This window comes from Sparus aurata, chromosome 1 (genome assembly GCF_900880675.1).
Source record: "Sparus aurata chromosome 1, fSpaAur1.1, whole genome shotgun sequence".
Lineage (NCBI taxonomy): Eukaryota > Metazoa > Chordata > Actinopteri > Spariformes > Sparidae > Sparus > Sparus aurata.
The window spans coordinates 1,204,086-1,223,104 of record NC_044187.1 but is presented as its reverse complement, the minus strand read 5'-3'; the positions used below and the strand labels follow the sequence as shown (position 1 = coordinate 1,223,104).

The window sequence follows — 19,019 nt, the reverse complement described above, 5'->3', positions numbered from 1 at the left end:
AGATCTCTGTACTCGTCCTCCCTCCCGCCCTCTACATGACCCACAATGTCCGCGTCATCAGAGAATTTCTGCAGATGACATGACTCACTGCGGTACTTAAACTCTGCAGTGTAGGTGGTGAAGAGGAAGGGAGACAGCACAGTTCCCTGGGGGGCGCCAATAGCCCTTTTTAGATAGAAAAGACGGCACATTTGCTCCAAGGTAAGGGCAGCAATTTTCCGGCCTGTCTTTCTAAAACCGAGGCGTAATATTCCTCCTTTTTCAAAAGCCGCCTCTGAGGTAGGCGTAAACATGTGACGTGAAGTGAAGCTCGAAGTTTGGCTGTGAACAGTGACAAAGAATTTGTCTTCAAAATAAGAGCTTTACATTGCACCCCATTGGAGTTTAGAACTGGGTTCTTAGCGGGGGGCTTTTAATTTGAAAGTAGTGACTGTTCCTAGCTTGCGCTACAACAACAAGCTAACACAACCAAACAGCTACAGAGACCGAGGAGACGCTAGCATCTCCTGGATCTCAGCAGCTGTCCAGTTGCTCATCTTAATGTCCGCGGGTGAAATGATGGACTGACTGCTGTGATCAGCTGTTTCCTGGTTTTAAAACTCCCCGGCTGTGGGTCGCACAACAGTGCAGGTCATCGACACCTCCGCCCATCTCACGCAGAGGCCGGCACATTGCCGCCTCAGTTTTAGATAGCAGTCGAGGCGGAAATAAGTGTACCCTCCGAGGCTGACATACCCAGTATGTGACCTGTACAACCAGAGAGGAGAAGACCCTGGACCTGCTGTATGCTAATGTAAAAGACGTATACACCTCCACGTCTCTCCCCCTGCTGGGAAGATCAGATCAAAACATGGTGCTTCTCACCCCCTGCCATGTGCCTCTAGTGAAGAGGCTGCCTGTGACCACAAAGACAGTGAGGACATGGTCAGAGGACTGCTATGAGGCACTACAGGGCTGTTTTGAGGTGACTGACTGGAATGTAATCTGTGAGCCACATGGAGAGGACATTGATGGGTTTACTGAGTGCATTATGGACTACAGCAATTTCTGTGTGGACAGCATTGTCCCAACAAGGTCTGTGCGTTGTTATCCAAACAACAAGCCTTGGACTGTGGCGCAGGGAAAGGCTCTCAATGCGAATCTTAGGTTGCTCAACAACGCCACCTTGGGAATTGCACCCAAGGAATTATTTTACAGTCATCAAAAACACAGGTTCGATCCACTCGACAGACAAGACACGTGGTTCTAAGTTTACAAAAATACTTTATTGATAAAATATATATACATATTCTTACAAAAATTGCCATTCATACCAAATAATCAAAGGAAGCCTTACCAGGGGCTGAGGCCTACTGGTGGGGAAAGAGCTAGTGAAGGGGAAGGGGACTCAACAAAAATACATTAAAGAAAAAGGGTTCACCCAGACACGCGTGGCAGTCACACACTGTGATATCACCAAAATCCAAAGGAGCACAGCAAACAAGAAGGGGGGACACCACCACCTACGTCACCAGCACCACCACCAGCCTGCAGCCACTGAGAAGGAGAAAAAAAAGGAAGTTACAACGGAAATATTAACCCAAAATGTACAACAAAAGGTACAGCATAAAGCAAGGAACAGTTCACAAAATAAACTCAACACAATTGCCTGAACAAAACAATTTACTTAATCAAAACAATAGCAAAGTAAAGAAAACAAAACAAATAATCCACAAATAACAGATTAACTCTTCACAATCATTTAGTGATAATGACAGAAATAACCAGGTTAAAAATGCAATGTCGGCAGTGCACCATGCAAGCCGTCATCTACCTGCTGAACCGTGTCTATGCCCACCTGGACAAGCCAGGGAGCACTGTGAGGGTCACGTCTTTGACTTCTTCAGTTCTTTCAACACCATCAGGCCTGCTCTACTGGGAGACAAGCTGACGGCAATGTTGGTGGATCCCCCCTTGTGGACTACCTCACTGGCCGACCACAGTATGTGCACTTGCGGCACTGTGTGTCAGATGCAGTGGTCAGCAACACTGGGGCCCCACAAGGGACTGTCCTATCTCCTTTCCTCTTCACCTTTTACACCACGGACTTCAGCTACCAGAGAGAGTATCAGCAGGGTGAGGAGGCTGAATACAGGGCTGTGGTGGACAACTTTGTCACTTTGAACACTACAAATATCTGGGTGTGTTCATCAACAATAAACTGGCCTGGACTAAGAACACTGAAGTCCTCTGCAAGAAAGGACAGAGCCGCCTCTATTTTCAGAGGAGGCTCCGCTCCTTTTACATCTGCCGGACCATGCTGAGGATGTTTTACGAGTCTGTGGTGGCCAGTGCTATTCTATTCCTGTGGTGTGCTGGGGCAGCAGACTGAGAGTAGCCCATGCCAACAGACTCAACAAGCTGATCAGAAAGGCCAGTGACGTTGTGTGGGTGGAGCTGGACACTTTGACAGCAGTGTCAGACAGGAGGATGCTGTCGAAGGTGCCAGCGATACTGCAGTATGGCTCTCACCCTCTCCACAACGCTCTGGTTGAACAGAGGAGCACCTTCAGTCAGAGACTATTGCTCCCAAATGCACCACTGAGCGCCACAGGAAGTCAGTCTTACCTGTGGCCATTAAACTTTACAACTCCTCCCTCTGATGATTGGACTCAAATGGCTATTTATATATATATATATATATATATATATATATATATATATATATATATATATATATATATGTATATATGTATCTATGTATATTTCCCACACCATATACAGTATATATTGCGCTGTATATACTTGGAGTGGTCATTTACACTTGAGATTGTCTACTTTACTATTTTATTTATATCTTTAACTTTTTCTCATTTCCGTTCATGCTATATTTCTATTTCTACTTTGCACGGAGCATCTGGACCAAAAACAATTTCTCCCTGGGGATTAATAAAGTATAAAGTCTGAGTCTGATTTTGATTCTGATTCTGATTCTGACCCATGTGACGAGCAGAGAGTTCACCTGCATGTTCTCGTGTTTGGACTTCAGCAGCCTGGACTGAATGGTGTTAAAGGCGCTGGAGAACTCAAAGACCTCTCTGTCTCTTTGTTGATGCACTTTGTGTTTGTCACATGTTGTCATGAGTTTACAGACTGTTCTCTCTCCCTCATTCAATCATCAACCTGTTGTTGTTTGTCTTCTTGTTGTCGGGGCTTCATTGTTCCTGCAGTTTGGACTCTGGATCTCTGTCAGTGTGTCTAACTGCTGTGAAATCTCTCCCATCCGAGCGCTGACTGACAGAGCTTCTGTAACACTGACACCTGCTGCTGACTGGCAGCACTACAGCTCACACTGGCTTTCTGCTCTCACCTCATTGATGTGTCTGGATTTGGATTTGAAGGTATGAGGATGTGACGGCTGTCGGTCAGATGAACACAGACACCAGCAGCGTCTGTCAGAGTCTGTAGACGAAGGAAGAACCACTCTTTGACCTCATCTGGACTTTAACAGGTGAGAACTGTGACAGGTAACATGACACACCTCTGATGAACAAACTACAACATCAACTTGTGGATGAGAGCAGTGATGAACTGAATGAAGACGATTTGAAGTTCTGAATGTTCATGAATGAACTCATCAGTTATTCTATGAAATGTGACTTTCTCAACAAAATGAGTTTCATGTTTTGTTAAATTGAGTGATTTTAATGTGAGCTGACTTTACTGCTGAGAGATGAGGGAGTGTCAGGTCCTGCTGTGTGTTTGTATCACTCTTATCACCACATCATCTCCCAACATGTCAAAGTAACGTTAGCTCACAATCATCGCTGCCAGCAGAGCAGAGAATAAAAAGGTTAGCAGTTTGTGTATGTTGTCAGTACAGGTCGCAGTGTGTCAGGTCATAAATGCAGCAGCTTCTCAACAGTTCAGACCGGTCTTCCCTGATGTTTCCCAGCTGATGGAAGTCTGGCTGGTTTTCCTTCAGGTGATAACACTGCCTGTCTTTAGCAGGGAGCCACGATGACACCAGAGGACATTTTCAACACTCTGGAGGATCTAAAAGTTGATGAATTCAGGGATTTCAAATGGTATCTGAAGCTGCCTGACATCCTGGAAGGCTACCAACCCATCAAACAGTCCAGGCTGGAGAGAGCAGAAAGACGGGACACAGTGGATCTGATGGTGAACACCTTTACACTTGATGGAGCTCTGAAGGTGACCAAGAAGATTTTAGAGAAGATCAAGAGGAATGACCTGGTGCAGAGTCTGTCAGCCAACAGCTCAGGACCAGAAGGTCAGTCACATTCTTTATTTTAATATCATTTTCAGAAGAAGAGAGTGAGTCCACCACACAATACTTGTAAAGGAACAGGCCTCTCAGTACAGAAGCTCATTGTTTTCAGCAAAGACAAAGAGGCCTGATTTCATAATGAGGAGAAAAGGTTGAAGCATCAATAATTGTTTTTGGAGAGGATGGAGGTTTGATGGTGCTCTGGTTCACAGAAATAAACATTGTTTAACTGAGCAGAGATTCATTTTAATGGTGCAGCAGAGCTCTGCCTGATTTAAAATCTGGATTAACTCATTTTAAACCTAGTTTTAATGAACTAGATCAAGCCATAATCTCTGTCTTCACCTCTCTCAGTGTCAGTGAATGTGGGTGATGTTGGAGAGACTCCAGAGAACAGTGGACCTTCTTCCTCTCAGAGTGAAGGTAAAGCTGCTGTATTCTCTGGTATGTACGGAAGCCCTGAAAGACAAAGTTTAGTTTTTAGTTTGGAAAAGTAAAAAGTAAGTAAGACTGACTGCATTATAACTGAGTGAAAGCAGAGACAGGAGTACTTGATGATCTTTAGTTGAAGCAGTATCAGAGTATCTGCAGCTCTGAAAGACATTGAATACAAAGCATTGATTCAGTTTCTTCAAAAAGACCCTAGAAGCTATTTAAAAGTTTTAAAATCCATCTGACAAGGTCTAGAATATTTTTTTCTTGGCTACCGTTGACTGTAACATCAGTTATAATATTTTGTGTGTGGCTGTGAGCTGTCAGGAAGACTAAAAACTACAGTGGGACTGTTGTGATAGTGGATTGAGCTGAAGGAGGCAGTTTAATCCTTTTTATATAGAATTTCAGTCAAACCATCAGATCTGCACCAAACTCCGTCTCTACTGCAGCTACAGCAACCAGGTTGTAGGAGGTCATTTGTAATTTTTTATTGGCTGCTCTTCTTAAAGAGGGCGGGTCTTATGTAGTATGAGAAGGCCAGAGGTTAGACAGCAGAGATGGAGTCGAGTGAAGAGGAAGAAGAGATCAGAGAGCAACTCTTTTCATGGAGGCCATGATGGACACTGAATAATAACCATTATTTCTGAAGCATTTCTGTTAGCTTGTGTCTGTTTGTCAAACTGAATGAACTATAGCTGACTTCAGCTCAGTTCATGGTTTTCAACTGAGATGTGGAGTTGCCCCAACCATGAAGTCAAAGTGGTTGATAACTGTGAAGACAGAGTGGAGTGACAGTGGAAAGCTAGTTGAGCTCACCTGTGGTTCAGATAAGGCCTGCATCCTTGTTTTGTTGGCTGGAAACCAAAGAAACCAGATAAATTATGGTCTGTATGGAGCCACCAGGCTCAGCTTTGTTTTTTCTTTATTGGAAGTAGTTTAAATGATATTGGTGTTTAAACATCATCAAGTGATTCTGACAAAACAAGAAAGAGTGAAAGAAGTTAAAGTTAAATATGAACAGTACTGAACAGTCAAACACAATAAACATCATTTTTAGACCAATTTCTTGTAACCAACAGGGCGACAGGCCTTCAAATCAAGCAGTACTTATAACAACTGTCTCAGTCATTTAACATTGCTACTCTTTGATGTGGATGGATGGATGGATGTCTTCTTGTCTGCAAGCCTTCATTTTTTTTTACAAAAAACTCATTTAGATTTCAGTAAATGTGATTGTGTTACTTGATTTAAAAAAAAAAATTGTTACATGCTCGTTGCTGCTAAAAGTAGTGGAATTACAGTAATGTATTACTTTGTAGCGCGTTACTCCCAACACTGGTGATCACCAGTCCAGAGCTGTGATTGTACTGACCAGCTCCCTGTCGGATAGATTTATATGTTGCTGGGGTACATGAGAGAATGATGTGGTCAAATATTAATGTTAAGACAGCTTACTGTAACACAACTACGGATATCATACTGCTACAATAGTTTCCATGGACATTTTTCTCCAACTGTACATTTAAAATCCTGTATTTCAGTAGTTTTTTGTTTCTATTTGTCACTCAGATGAGATTGTTCCAGTACCAAATCCACAACCCATCTCATATTACCAGAAAATGCTTCAGTCAAACCTCGAGGATCGGTTTAATTGTGCAAAAGAGGGGTGGGCACAGAGGAAAGATGAGCAACCTCTGGTTGATATCTACACAGAGCTGTACGTTACAGCTGGGGGTGACGTAAACATCAACAAACAGCATGAGGTCATTCAGATGGAGGTGAAGCCAACAACAGAGGAATCAATTCAACCCTGTGACATGTTCAAACCCCCCTCTGCTAAAGGAAGATCCATAAGAACAGTGCTGACCAATGGAATCGCAGGAATTGGCAAAACATTTCTTGTCCAGAAGTTTCTGTTGGACTGGACTAATAAAGAACACAATCAAGATGTGCATCTCATATTCCACTTTACCTTCCGCCAACTGAACTTATGGAAGGGAGAAAAGTTGAGTCTGACCGAGCTGATCCATAAATCTATCAGAGAGACCAGAGGCATCAAGAAAGAGGCTCTTAATCACATCTTTACGACTCTGCAGTCACCAGGAATCACCAACTATAACAAAAGTAAATTCAAACTGGTGTTTGTTTTGGATGGACTGGATGAGAGCCGCCTTCAACTGAACTGCTCGACCAATAAAAACAAAGGAAATGACTTTGATGTAACACAGTCCACCTCAGTGGATGTGCTGATGTCAAACCTCATCAACAGAAACCTACTTCCCTCTGCTCGCCTCTGGATAACCACACGACCAGCAGCAGCCAATCAGATTCATTCTGATTTTGTTGACGTGGTGACAGAAGTCAGAGGGTTCACTGACCCACAGAAGGAGGAGTACTTCAGGAAGAGATTCAGACATGAGGAGGAGCAGGCCAGCAGAATCATCTCCCACATCAAGACATCACGAAGCCTCCACATCATGTGCCACATCCCAGTCTTCTGCTGGATCACTGCTACAGTTCTGGAGGATGTGTTGAAGACCAGAGAGGGAGGAGAGCTGCCCAAGACCCTGACTGAGATGTATGTAGAGTTCCTGACTTTTCAGAATCATCAGACAAATGAGAAGTTTGACCAAAACACGTGCATTCAGTACATTAAGACATTAGCAAAACTGGCTTTCCACCAGCTGGAAAAGGGAAACCTGATCTTCTATGAAAGAGATCTGAAAGAGAGTGGCATTGATGTCAGAGGAGCCTCAGTGTTCTCAGGAGTGTTCACAGAGATCTTTAAAGAGAAACGTCGAAGGAAGAATGATGAAGTCAAGATGTTTAGCTTCGTCCATCTCAGTGTTCAGGAGTTTTTGGCAGCTTTGTATGTAGAGATGTCACTCATTAACAAAAACAAGAATGTGATGTCAGAGCTACCTCAAACTATCGGTGAACATGTGAGAATGTTTTTCAGGAAAAAGTCTGTGACAAAGGTCCACAGGTTTGCTATTGACAAGGCCTTACAGAGTCCAAACGGGCACCTGGACTTGTTCCTCCGCTTCCTTCTGGGTCTTTCACTGCAGACCAATCAGACTCTCCCTCAAGGCCTCCTGAAGAAGAAGAGAAGCTTACAGACCAATCAGGAAACCATTGAGTACATCAAAAAGAAGATCAGTGAGAATCTGTCTCCAGAGAGAAGCATCAATCTGTTCCACTGTCTGAATGAACTGAATGATGGTTCTCTAGTGGAGGAGATCCAACAGTACCTGAGATCAGGAAGTCTCTCCACAGATAAACTGTCTCCTGCTCAGTGGTCAGCTCTGGTCTTCATCTTACTGTCATCAGAAGAAGATCTGGACGTGTTTGACCTAAAGAAATACTCTGCTTCAGAGGAGGCTCTTCTGAGGCTGCTGCCAGTGGTCAAAGCCTCCAACAAAGCTCTGTAAGTGAACAGATAACTGCAGATACAAACTACTGTATATCACCTGTGTAGGATCAAGTAATGAAAGTCTTTGATTTTAATTAGTTGATCGTTGTTTGTTGATTGTTGATATTTGAACAAATAGCGAAACAAATTCACTGATGCACATTGCCAAGACAATGCTACTGACAACTGGGCTAGCTTGCATAGAGTTGGATTGTCGTAGCTGAACAAAACAAAACATTGTTTTGCAAAACTGGAGTGACTGCAGACTCGTAATTTTGTATATTTTTCCGGTTGTAATGATTTAAATCAATGGTCGTGAGCCTTCCGATTTCAAAATCGAAAGCTGTATTAACAAAAAGAAGTCCGTTCAATTTATCAATTGAGATTGTCTGATTGTTATAAATATAAGTCATTTTCTGTCAGCCCCAGTGGGGGGACAACACCACACTGTTTGTTTCGAGCCCTACAGCATGAGTGCTAACAGAGGAAACAGTTGACAGAGCTAAAATCTCACAGTGGAGATAAACACACATATCAGTACTGAGAGTTCAGAGGAACATTAAGTGGTCGACACTGAACTGCAGTTTAATGTGCCAACACAAAACGTTTTCAGAAATTAAATGTACTTAAGTATTTTAGCTGATTACTGTTTGGAGGTAAAAGTACCTTCAGTTTGGAGCTACAGACAATTTACATCAGTGGACATTTTATCGATCTTCTGACAGAGATGAAAGTAACCTGGTACAGGCGGTGACCAGGTGGTGGAGCAGTAGCTTCAGAACACAAAGTGAGAATGAGACAGACTTTTTCCAAAATTCTCTTTTAACAGTGTTTAGATAACTTCTCATTTTGTTTTAAATCTATTTTTGTCATTTAATCGATGTAAGATAAATGTAATTATTCATTTCCTCTGCATTTTAATGATGTTATCATTATGGCACTAATAACTAACAACTATAGATGACAATAAGGTAAAGAAACCTTTTGATCAGTGATTGTATCGGTCAATACTGCTTCTCGCCATCGATGATGTGCCCCAAAAATCCTGATTTAGCTTAGTTTACTATTGTTGACATAATGGCAGCTTTAACTTCTGGAGACAGTTGAGAGAGTGTTGTGTGTTGTTACTGCTGCTATTTCAGTATGAGAATTATCTCTTCAGTTGCAGATACATTCATTTTCTCCAATACACACTTTCAATATCTTGGAAACTAAAAGATACAGAGATGATGTCCATAGACAAATAATTTAACCTGCCTGACACACAAAACACAAACATGACATGGACAGCAAGTTGAACATGAGGACATAATCACTGAAATTTAATCTAATGTGAAATGCTAGAATGAAAAAGACTAACTGTCTAAGCATCTACTGATCACCTGAGACTCTCGATTATTCGAATCATCAACAGAATAACAGTTTCTACAGAAATGTGATGTCTTTTGTATGGTGGATGACAGAAACAGTGTCACTAACTGTCTTTCAGGCTGAGTGGCTGTAATCTGTCAAAGAGAGCCTGCAAAGCTCTGTCCTCAGTTCTCAGCTCCCAGTCCTCTAGTCTGAGAGAGATGGACCTGAATAATAACAACCTGCAGGATTCAGGAGTGAAGCTGCTGTCAGATGGACTGAAGAGTCCACACTGTAAGATGAATACTCTCAGGTCAGGATTAAAAAAGACGTGTACAGAGTGAACAATAGCTGTTCCTTTAAGTTGTCATTGTTCTCCTGTCATTTTACCAGTTTTCTTTTCAGACACTGCTCTGAAATTGAGTGTATCAAAATACACTGTAAGTTAAATCAAACAGAGAGAAAAGTCTTTACATGTTTTCTCTACTTTTTTTCAGGCTTAGTTGCTGTAATCTGTCAGAGAGAAGCTGTGAAGCTCTGTCCTCAGTTCTCAGTTCCCAGTCCCCTGGTCTGAAAGAGTTGGACCTGAATAATAACAACCTGCAGGATTCAGGAGTGGAGCCGCTGTCTGTTGCACTGAAGAGTCCACACTGTAAAATGGAGACTCTCAGGTCAGGATTAAAAAATACATGTACAGAGAGAACAATTACTGTTCCTTTATGTTGTCATTGTTCTCCTGTCATTTTACTAATTCTCTTTCCAGACACTACTCTGAAACTGAGTTTAACAAAATACAACTGTAAGTTAAATCAAACAGAGAGAAAAGTCTTCACATGTGTCACTTGGCTTCTTTTTTTAAGGCTGAGTGGCTGTTATCTGTCAGAGAGAAGCTGTGAAGCTCTGTCCTCAGTTCTCAGCTCCCAGTCATCTAGTCTGAGAGAGCTGGACCTGAATAACAACGACCTGCAGGATTCAGGAGTGAAGTTGCTGTCTGTTGGACTGAAGAGTCCACACTGTAAACTGGATACTCTCAGGTCTGACTTCAGTTTCTGTTAAATGACTACTCAAATGTTGTTTGGCATTTGGTTGAAATTTGCCTGATATACTGTATAATAAACATTTGTAGGTGTTTTGGACATTGTGTGTTATTCTCAAAATCTATACAATAATTTATTTTAATGTACAGTTATTTTTCATCAATTGCACAAAAAATGTTTTATCAAATTACTTTTTTTGCCCCTCAGCTCTGTGAATTGTCGAATCTTACAGATTGCAACTTTACCATTTGTAATGTGGTTACAGAGCTTTTCCAGTGCAGCTGACTATATTTAATTTTTTTTTCACATTCCCTCAGTGGGCTTTACAATCTGTATCTCTGTCGTTTGACCCTCGACTGTGAGGCAAACTTCCCATATTGATAAAAATAACTTTTAACAAGGAATAAAACATCAGGAAGAGGGGGGTCCTTCTCCCAGGACAGACACACAGGGGGTAGATGTTGCATGTACAGAAAAACAAAATCACACTTCATAGATATAATTCCCAGAATGTCTGTCTCTACACATTGATAAATATATTTCATGTGTGTGTGTGTGTGTGTGTGTGTGTGTGTTTGTGTGTGTGCGTGCATGCGTTTGTGCGTGCGTGTCTCCAGGCTGTCAGGCTGTCAGATCACAGCGAAAGGCTGTACTTGTCTAGCCTCAGCTCTGAGTTCCAACCCCTCCCATCTGAGAGAGCTGGACCTGAGCTACAATCATCCAGGGGACTCAGGAGTGAAGCTGCTGTCGGCTGGACTCGAGGATCCAGACTGGAGACTAGACACTCTCAGGTATGAACAGACAACAAGAGCTCTTATCATTTATAATGACTTAACATGCAGAAATTAACATTCCAACCTACTCAAATACAATGTGCATGAGGTAATGAGAAGATGTGAAAGAGGAGACAGTGGAGACAATAGTAATACTGTGGGCGGCAATAGCTCAGTCTGTAGGGACTTGGCTTGGGGACTTGAAGGTTGCCGGTTGAAGTCCCACCCGGATCAAGAAAGGAATGACATGGACTGGCAGTTGGAGAGTGCTGGTTCACATCCTGGGCATTGCCGAGGTCCCCCTGAGCAAGGCACCGACCCCTAACACTGCTCATTGGGTGCTGTGGCATGTGTGGCTGCCCCTTCGCTCATCTCCTCTACACTGCATGTGTGTGTTTGTGTGTGCGCACCTGTGTGTAATGTGAGTGGAAAAAAGAATTTCCCAATTTGGGATTAAAAAAAGTATATATAAAAAAATTATTTAAAATGATATAATGATGAGAATTTATTTTAGATTGACTATTTATCAGGGAAGAGAGCTGGATAATGTTGCTGAACTGACAATTGTGAAACATGGAATCAAAGAGATAATGTCCTTAGTTAGAGGACCTTGAAGGATCATTCTGACTCTGTTTCTTCCTCCAGGGTGGAACATGGTGGAGAGCAGAGGCTGAAACCTGGTCTGAGGAAGTGTAAGTGTGTGTTCACTTTGAATGATGAAAACAAGGCAGCACATGTTAAAGTAGTTTAAATCTAAAGCTTGTGTATCTGCATTCAACTGTCAGTTTGAAAGAAGATCCAAAAAGATGAGTCATTGTGAAGTTTTGATCTAATTAACAGTTGGTCTGTTAATTAAGCAACAAATAAACCACCAGCTGTGTTAGATGATAAACTGCTGCTGTATTGTGTCTTGTTCTCTCCATCAGATGTCTGTGAACTCAAAGTGGACACAAACACAGTAAACAGAGAGCTCAAACCGTCTGACAACAACAGGAAGGTGACACATGTAGAAGAGAAACAGCCATATCCTGATCATCCAGAGAGGTTTGAGGACTGCTGTCAGCTGCTGTGTAGAAATGATCTGACTGGTCGTTGTTACTGGGAGGTCGAGTGCAGAGGAGAGGTTCATGTATCAGTAAGTTACAGAGGAATCAGCAGGAGAGGAGTCAGTAATGACTGTTGGTTTGGACTGAATAACCAGTCCTGGAGTCTGAACTGCTCTGATGATGGTCGTTACTCTGTCTGTCACAATAAGAGAGAAAAAGCCCTCTCCTCCTCCTCCTCCTCCTCCTCCTCCTCCTCTGGCTCTAACAGAGTAGCAGTGTATGTGGACTGTCCTGCTGGCACTCTGTCCTTCTACAGAGTCTCTGACTCACTGATCCACCTCCACACCTTCAACACCACATTCACTCAACCTCTTTGTCCTGGGTTTGGGTTCTGGCCTGGTTCCTCAGTGTCTCTGTAGAAGGGACACACACACACACACACACACACACACACACAGTCACACACACACAGACACACACACACACTAGCCGTTTTTAGACAGAACACCAAGCCGCCAATTTGCCCGTCCTTTTGGCGGCTCGGTCCGCGGTTGTAGACAGAGGGCGGCAAATTGGGGGTCTGTTGTGGTCCGCTGATTTTCCGCCTCTGAGGGTACACTTATTTCCGCCTCGACTGCTATCTAAATAGGAGGCGGAAATGTGCCGGTCTCTGCGTGAGGTGGGCGGAGGTGTCAATGACCTGCACTGTTGTGCGACCCACAGCCGGGGAGTTTAAAAACCAGCTGATCACAGCAGTCGGTCCTTCATTTCACCCGCGGACATTAAGATGAACAACTGGACAGCCGCTGAGATCCAGGAGATGCTAGCGTCTCCTCTGTCTCTGTAGCTGTTTTGTTGTGTTAGCTTGATGTTGTGTCGGAAAGCTAAGGACGGTCGCTACTTTCAAATTAAAAGCCTCCCGCTAAGAACCCAGTTCTAAACTCCAATGGGGTGCAATGTAAAGCTCTTATTTTGAAGACAAATTCGCTGTCATTTGTAAACAGCACAACTTCAAGATTCACGTCACGTCACATGCTTATGCCTACCTCAGAGGCTGCTTTTGGAAAAGGAGGAATATTACGCCTCCGTTTTAGAAAGACAGGCCGGCACATTGCCGCCCTTACCTTGGAGCAAATGTGCCGCCTTTTCTATCTAAAAAGGGCTACTCACACACACACACACACACACACACACACACACACAGTCACACACACATACACACATACACACACACACTCTCTAATGACAGTAACAGAAATGGTTTAGTTGCTTTGTCTCTTCTTGGTTAATGTGCTGCACATCAGTGGTTTTGAACGTTTAAATTTCAGTTTTCTGAACTTTGTGTTCTGATTGTTTTCTCACAACAATCAGCTTATATATACAATACAGTTTTTTCCAGTTGCTAACACACTAAAATGACATGCATAGCACAAATAACCTTTGTGCTAGTACACTAACCCTAACCCTAAACTGGCACACAGAGAGCAAAACCTCATCACAAGTCTCCAAAACTTTAAACACATTTTCTGCTTTACACACATTTTGCAATTCAAAAAGGCACATTTTAAATGCACTGAACACGGTTCTCTGCATAAGACACAACAATCTGACATCAAGTCACTTGTTTGCTAATTCAAAACACTACCATTTAAAATGACACTACATGTGCCACATGGCCAAACAATTGTTACCGTATTTGTTAGCACTTCAATCAGGAAGTAAGCCCTAAATGACCACAGGTGAGCATCTTTTTTTTCCAACAACAATGGAAGATGTTGCAGAGAGAGGAAGAGGGAGAGTGAAAATGAGAGGGGAAGGAAGAGTGAGAGGTAGAGCTTGTAGAGGAGCTCATGGCCAAAGAAGACAACAACTTTCAAATGAAATCAGAGCAACCTTTGTTGAGCTGACACTGAGAGAGGCTGAACAGAGAGTGCAGCCTCTCACATTGTCGGATTTTCTTTTCTCAGCTTACTGTTTTGTAAGCATATTTTTGTTCACTGTAATGTAAATATATCTGCTGTGCATATGTTGCACTGACTTGTTTGGTGAATAGATATTTTAATAGCATGTGTGTGTATCTGCAAATATTTCTGTGCATATGAACAATCTTAAGAATTCTCTACAGTTTGAACTATGTTAGTATTATGGCAAAGTATACTAAAGATGAGGGTGATTTTCATGATGCCCAACAGTGTGTAGCTTGTTAGACGAACATCTGTAACATGAATGAAGTGTGAGACATCTGGTGCAAAAGTTTGATTTTGGTTGCAGTGCTTCATTTTGCAGGATATATGAGAGATTTTGCAGTTTGGGTGTGCGTTTTGTGAATTGTGTTAGTATTTTGATAAAACCAGCCTAGTTTGCAAAATTGTGTTTTAGCAACTGGAAAAAACTGGAAAATCAGGCTGCACACACACATGCATATAGATAATCATAATGATGATCTTTTTCTGGCAGGTTTTATTTTGTTGATGTGTCACTCATCATTGAAGTTTGTCATTTGTCTGATTTGAGTTATTATCTGTAAATATGTGTATATGAGTGGATAGAGCTGCTGCTACGTGCACAAAATCTCCCTGTAGAGTCCAAGAGCCAAAGACTTTCTGTCAACACTTCATCATCTCACATCATCTGTCAGAATAAACATGTGACTTTCTCATTCTCGTGTCTCTCCTGATTGAAATAACGTCTTTTCACATCACTTTACATTACAGACATCACAGCAGACGAGCTGTATGGAGACATCTGATGTTTCTCTGGTTGTTTCTCTGTTTTAAATCAAGTCTCCAGCTGCTTCAGTTGTTCAGCAGAATGCTGCAACTCTGTTTTACTGTGAAGCTCCAGAACTGTTCTGTGGACCACCACACTTCACCTGACTTTATATCATCAGGAGGAGGAGAGGAGGACTTTATATCATCAGGAGGAGGAGAGGATGACTTTATATCATCAGGAGGAGGAGAGGATGACTTTATATCATCAGGAGGAGGAGAGGACTTTATATCATCAGGAGGAGGAGAGGAGGACTTTATATCATCGGGAGGAGGAGAGGAGGACTTTATATCATCAGGAGGAGGAGAGGAGGACTTTATATCATCAGGAGGAGGAGAGGAGGACTTTATATCATCAGGAGGAGGAGAGGAGGACTTTATATCATCAGGAGGAGGAGAGGAGGACTTTATATCATCAGGAGGAGGAGAGGAGGACTTTATATCATCAGGAGGAGGAGAGGAGGACTTTATATCATCAGGAGGAGGAGAGGAGGACTTTATATCCTCAGGAGGAGGAGAGGATGACTTTATATAATCAGAGGAGGAGAGGAGGACTTTATATCATCAGGAGGAGGAGAGGATGACTTTATATCATCAGGAGGAGGAGAGGAGGACTTTATATCATCAGGAGGAGGAGAGGAGGACTTTATATAATCAGGAGGAGAGGAGGACTTTATATCATCAGAGGAGGAGAGGAGGACTTTATATCATCAGGAGGAGGAGAGGAGGACTTTATATCATCAGGAGGAGGAGAGGAGGACTTTATATCATCAGGAGGAGGAGAGGAGGACTTTATATCATCAGGAGGAGAGGAGGACTTTATATCATCAGGAGGAGGAGAGGAGGACTTTATATCATCAGGAGGAGAGGAGGACTTTATATCATCAGGAGGAGGAGAGGAGGACTTATATCATCAGGAGGAGGAGAGGAGGACTTTATATCATCAGGAGGAGGAGAGGAGGACTTTATATCATCAGGAGGAGGAGAGGAGGACTTTATATCATCAGGAGGAGGAGAGGAGGACTTTATATCATCAGGAGGAGAGAGGGAGGACTTTATATCATCAGGAGGAGGAGAGGAGGACTTTATATCATCAGGAGGAGAGGAGGAGGACTTTATATCATCAGGAGGAGGAGAGGAGGACTTTATATCATCAGGAGGAGGAGAGGAGGACTTTATATCATCAGGAGGAGAGAGGACTTTATATCATCAGGAGGAGGAGAGGAGGACTTTATATCATCAGGAGGGAGAGGAGGACTTTATATCATCAGGAGGAGGAGAGGAGGACTTTATATCATCAGGAGGAGGAGAGGAGGACTTATATCATCAGGAGGAGGAGAGGAGGACTTTATATCATCAGGAGGAGGAGAGGAGGACTTTATATCATCAGGAGGAGGAGAGGAGGACTTTATATCATCAGGAGGAGGAGAGGAGGACTTTATATCATCAGGAGGAGGAGAGGAGGACTTTATATCATCAGGAGGAGGAGAGGAGGACTTTATATCATCAGGAGGGAGAGGAGGACTTTATATCATCAGGGAGGAGAGGAGGACTTTATATCATCAGGAGGAGAGGAGGACTTTATATCATCAGGAGGAGAGGAGGACTTTATATCATCTGGAAGAGGAGAGGAGGACTTTATATCATCGGAGAGGAGAGGAGGACTTTATATCATCAGGAGGAGGAGAGGAGGACTTTATATCATCAGGAGGAGGAGAGGAGGACTTTATATCATCAGGAGGAGGAGAGGAGGACTTTATATCATCAGGAGGAGGAGAGGAGGACTGTATATCCTCAGGAGGAGGAGAGGAGGACTTTATATCATCAGGAGGAGGAGAGGAGGACTTTATATCCTCAGGAGGAGGAGAGGAGGACTTTATATCATCAGGAGGAGGAGAGGAGGGCTTTATATCATCAGGAGGAGAGGAGGAGTTTATATCATCAGGAGGAGAGGAGGACTTTATATCATCAGGAGGAGGAGAGGAGGACTTTATATCATCAGGAGGAGGAAAGGAGGACTTTATATCATCAGGAGGAGAGGATGACTTTATATCATCAGGAGGAGAGGATGACTTTATATCATCAGGAGGAGGAGAGGAGGACTTTATATCATCAGGAGGAGAGGAGGAGGACTTTATATCATCAGGAGGAGGAGAGGAGGACTTTATATCATCAGGAGGAGAGGAGGACTTTATATCATCAGGAGGAGGAGAGGAGGACTTTATATCATCAGGAGGAGGAGAGGAGGACTTTATATCATCAGGAGGAGGAGAGGAGGACTTTATATCATCAGGAGGAGGAGAGGAGGACTTTATATCATCAGGAGGAGGAGAGGAGGACTTTATATCATCAGGAGGAGGAGAGGAGGACTTTATATCATCAGGAGGAGAGGAGGACTTTATATCATCAGGAGGAGAGGAGGACTTTATATCATCAGGAGGAGGAGAGGATGACTTTATATCATCAGGAGGAGGAGAGGAGGACTTTATATCATCAGGAGGAGGAGAGGAGGACTTTATATCATCAGGAGGAGGAGAGGAGGACTTTATATCATCAGGAGGAGGAGAGGAGGACTTTATATCATCAGGAGGAGAGGAGGACTTTATATCATCAGGAGGAGGAGAGGAGGACTTTATATCATCAGGAGGAGAGGAGGACTTTATATCATCAGGAGGAGGAGAGGAGGACTTTATATCATCAGGAGGAGGAGAGGAGGACTTTATATCATCAGGAGGAGGAGAGGAGGACTTTATATCATCAGGAGGAGAGGAGGACTTTATATCATCAGGAGGAGGAGAGGAGGACTTTATATCATCAGGAGGAGGAGAGGAGGACTTTATATCATCAGGAGGAGGAGAGGAGGACTTTATATCATCAGGAGGAGGAGAGGAGGACTTTATATCATCAGGAGGAGAGGATGACTTTATATCATCAGGAGGAGAGGATGACTTTATATCATCAGGAGGAGGAGAGGAGGACTTTATATCATCAGGAGGAGAGGAGGAGGACTTTATATCATCAGGAGGAGGAGAGGACTTTATATCATCAGGAGGAGGAGAGGAGGACTTTATATCATCAGGAGGAGGAGAGGAGGACTTTATATCATCAGGAGGAGAGGAGGACTTTATATCATCAGGAGGAGGAGAGGAGGACTTTATATCATCAGGAGGAGGAGAGGAGGACTTTATATCATCAGGAGGAGGAGAGGAGGACTTTATATCATCAGGAGGAGAGGAGGACTTTATATCATCAGGAGGAGGAGAGGAGGACTTTATATCATCAGGAGGAGAGGAGGACTTTATATCATCAGGAGGAGGAGAGGAGGACTTTATATCATCAGGAGGAGGAGAGGAGGACTTTATATCATCAGGAGGAGGAGAGGATGACTTTATATCATCAGGAGGAGAGGATGACTTTATATCATCAGGAGGAGAGGATGACTTTATATCATCAGGAGGAGGAGAGGAGGACTTTATATCATCAGGAGGAGAGGAGGAGGACTTTATATCATCAGGAGGAGGAGAGGACTTTATATCATCAGGAGGAGGAGAGGAGGACTTTATATCATCAGGAGGAGAGGAGGACTTTATATCATCAGGAGGAGGAGAGGAGGACTTTATATCATCAGGAGGAGGAGAGGATGACTTTATATCATCAGGAGGAGGAGAGGAGGACTTTATATCATCAGGAGAGGAGAGGAGGACTTTATATCATCAGGAGGAGGAGAGGAGGACTTTATATCATCAGGAGGAGGAGAGGAGGATTTTATATCATCAGGAGGAGGAGAGGAGGACTTTATATCATCAGGAGGAGGAGAGGAGGACTTTATATCATCAGGAGGAGAGGAGGACTTTATATCATCAGGAGGAGAGGAGGACTTTATATCATCAGGAGGAGAGGAGGACTTTATATCATCAGGAGGAGAGGA

General features: G+C 43.1%; 1 protein-coding gene across 1 annotated transcript; it reads left to right on the top strand.

Annotated features, from left to right (window-relative positions):
- Window positions 1–3,271: 3,271 nt before the first annotated feature.
- LOC115573535 (NACHT, LRR and PYD domains-containing protein 12-like) lies at window positions 3,272–12,742 on the top strand. The gene is made up of 10 exons (XM_030404380.1): window positions 3,272–3,490; window positions 3,988–4,273; window positions 4,625–4,714; window positions 6,275–8,132; window positions 9,607–9,780; window positions 9,965–10,138; window positions 10,328–10,501; window positions 11,122–11,295; window positions 11,923–11,969; window positions 12,204–12,742. Exons 2-10 carry the CDS (start codon window positions 4,000–4,002, stop codon window positions 12,740–12,742), a joined length of 3,504 nt encoding a protein of 1,167 aa, XP_030260240.1. The 5' UTR covers window positions 3,272–3,490; window positions 3,988–3,999.
- The last annotated feature ends 6,277 nt before the right edge of the window (window positions 12,743–19,019 follow it).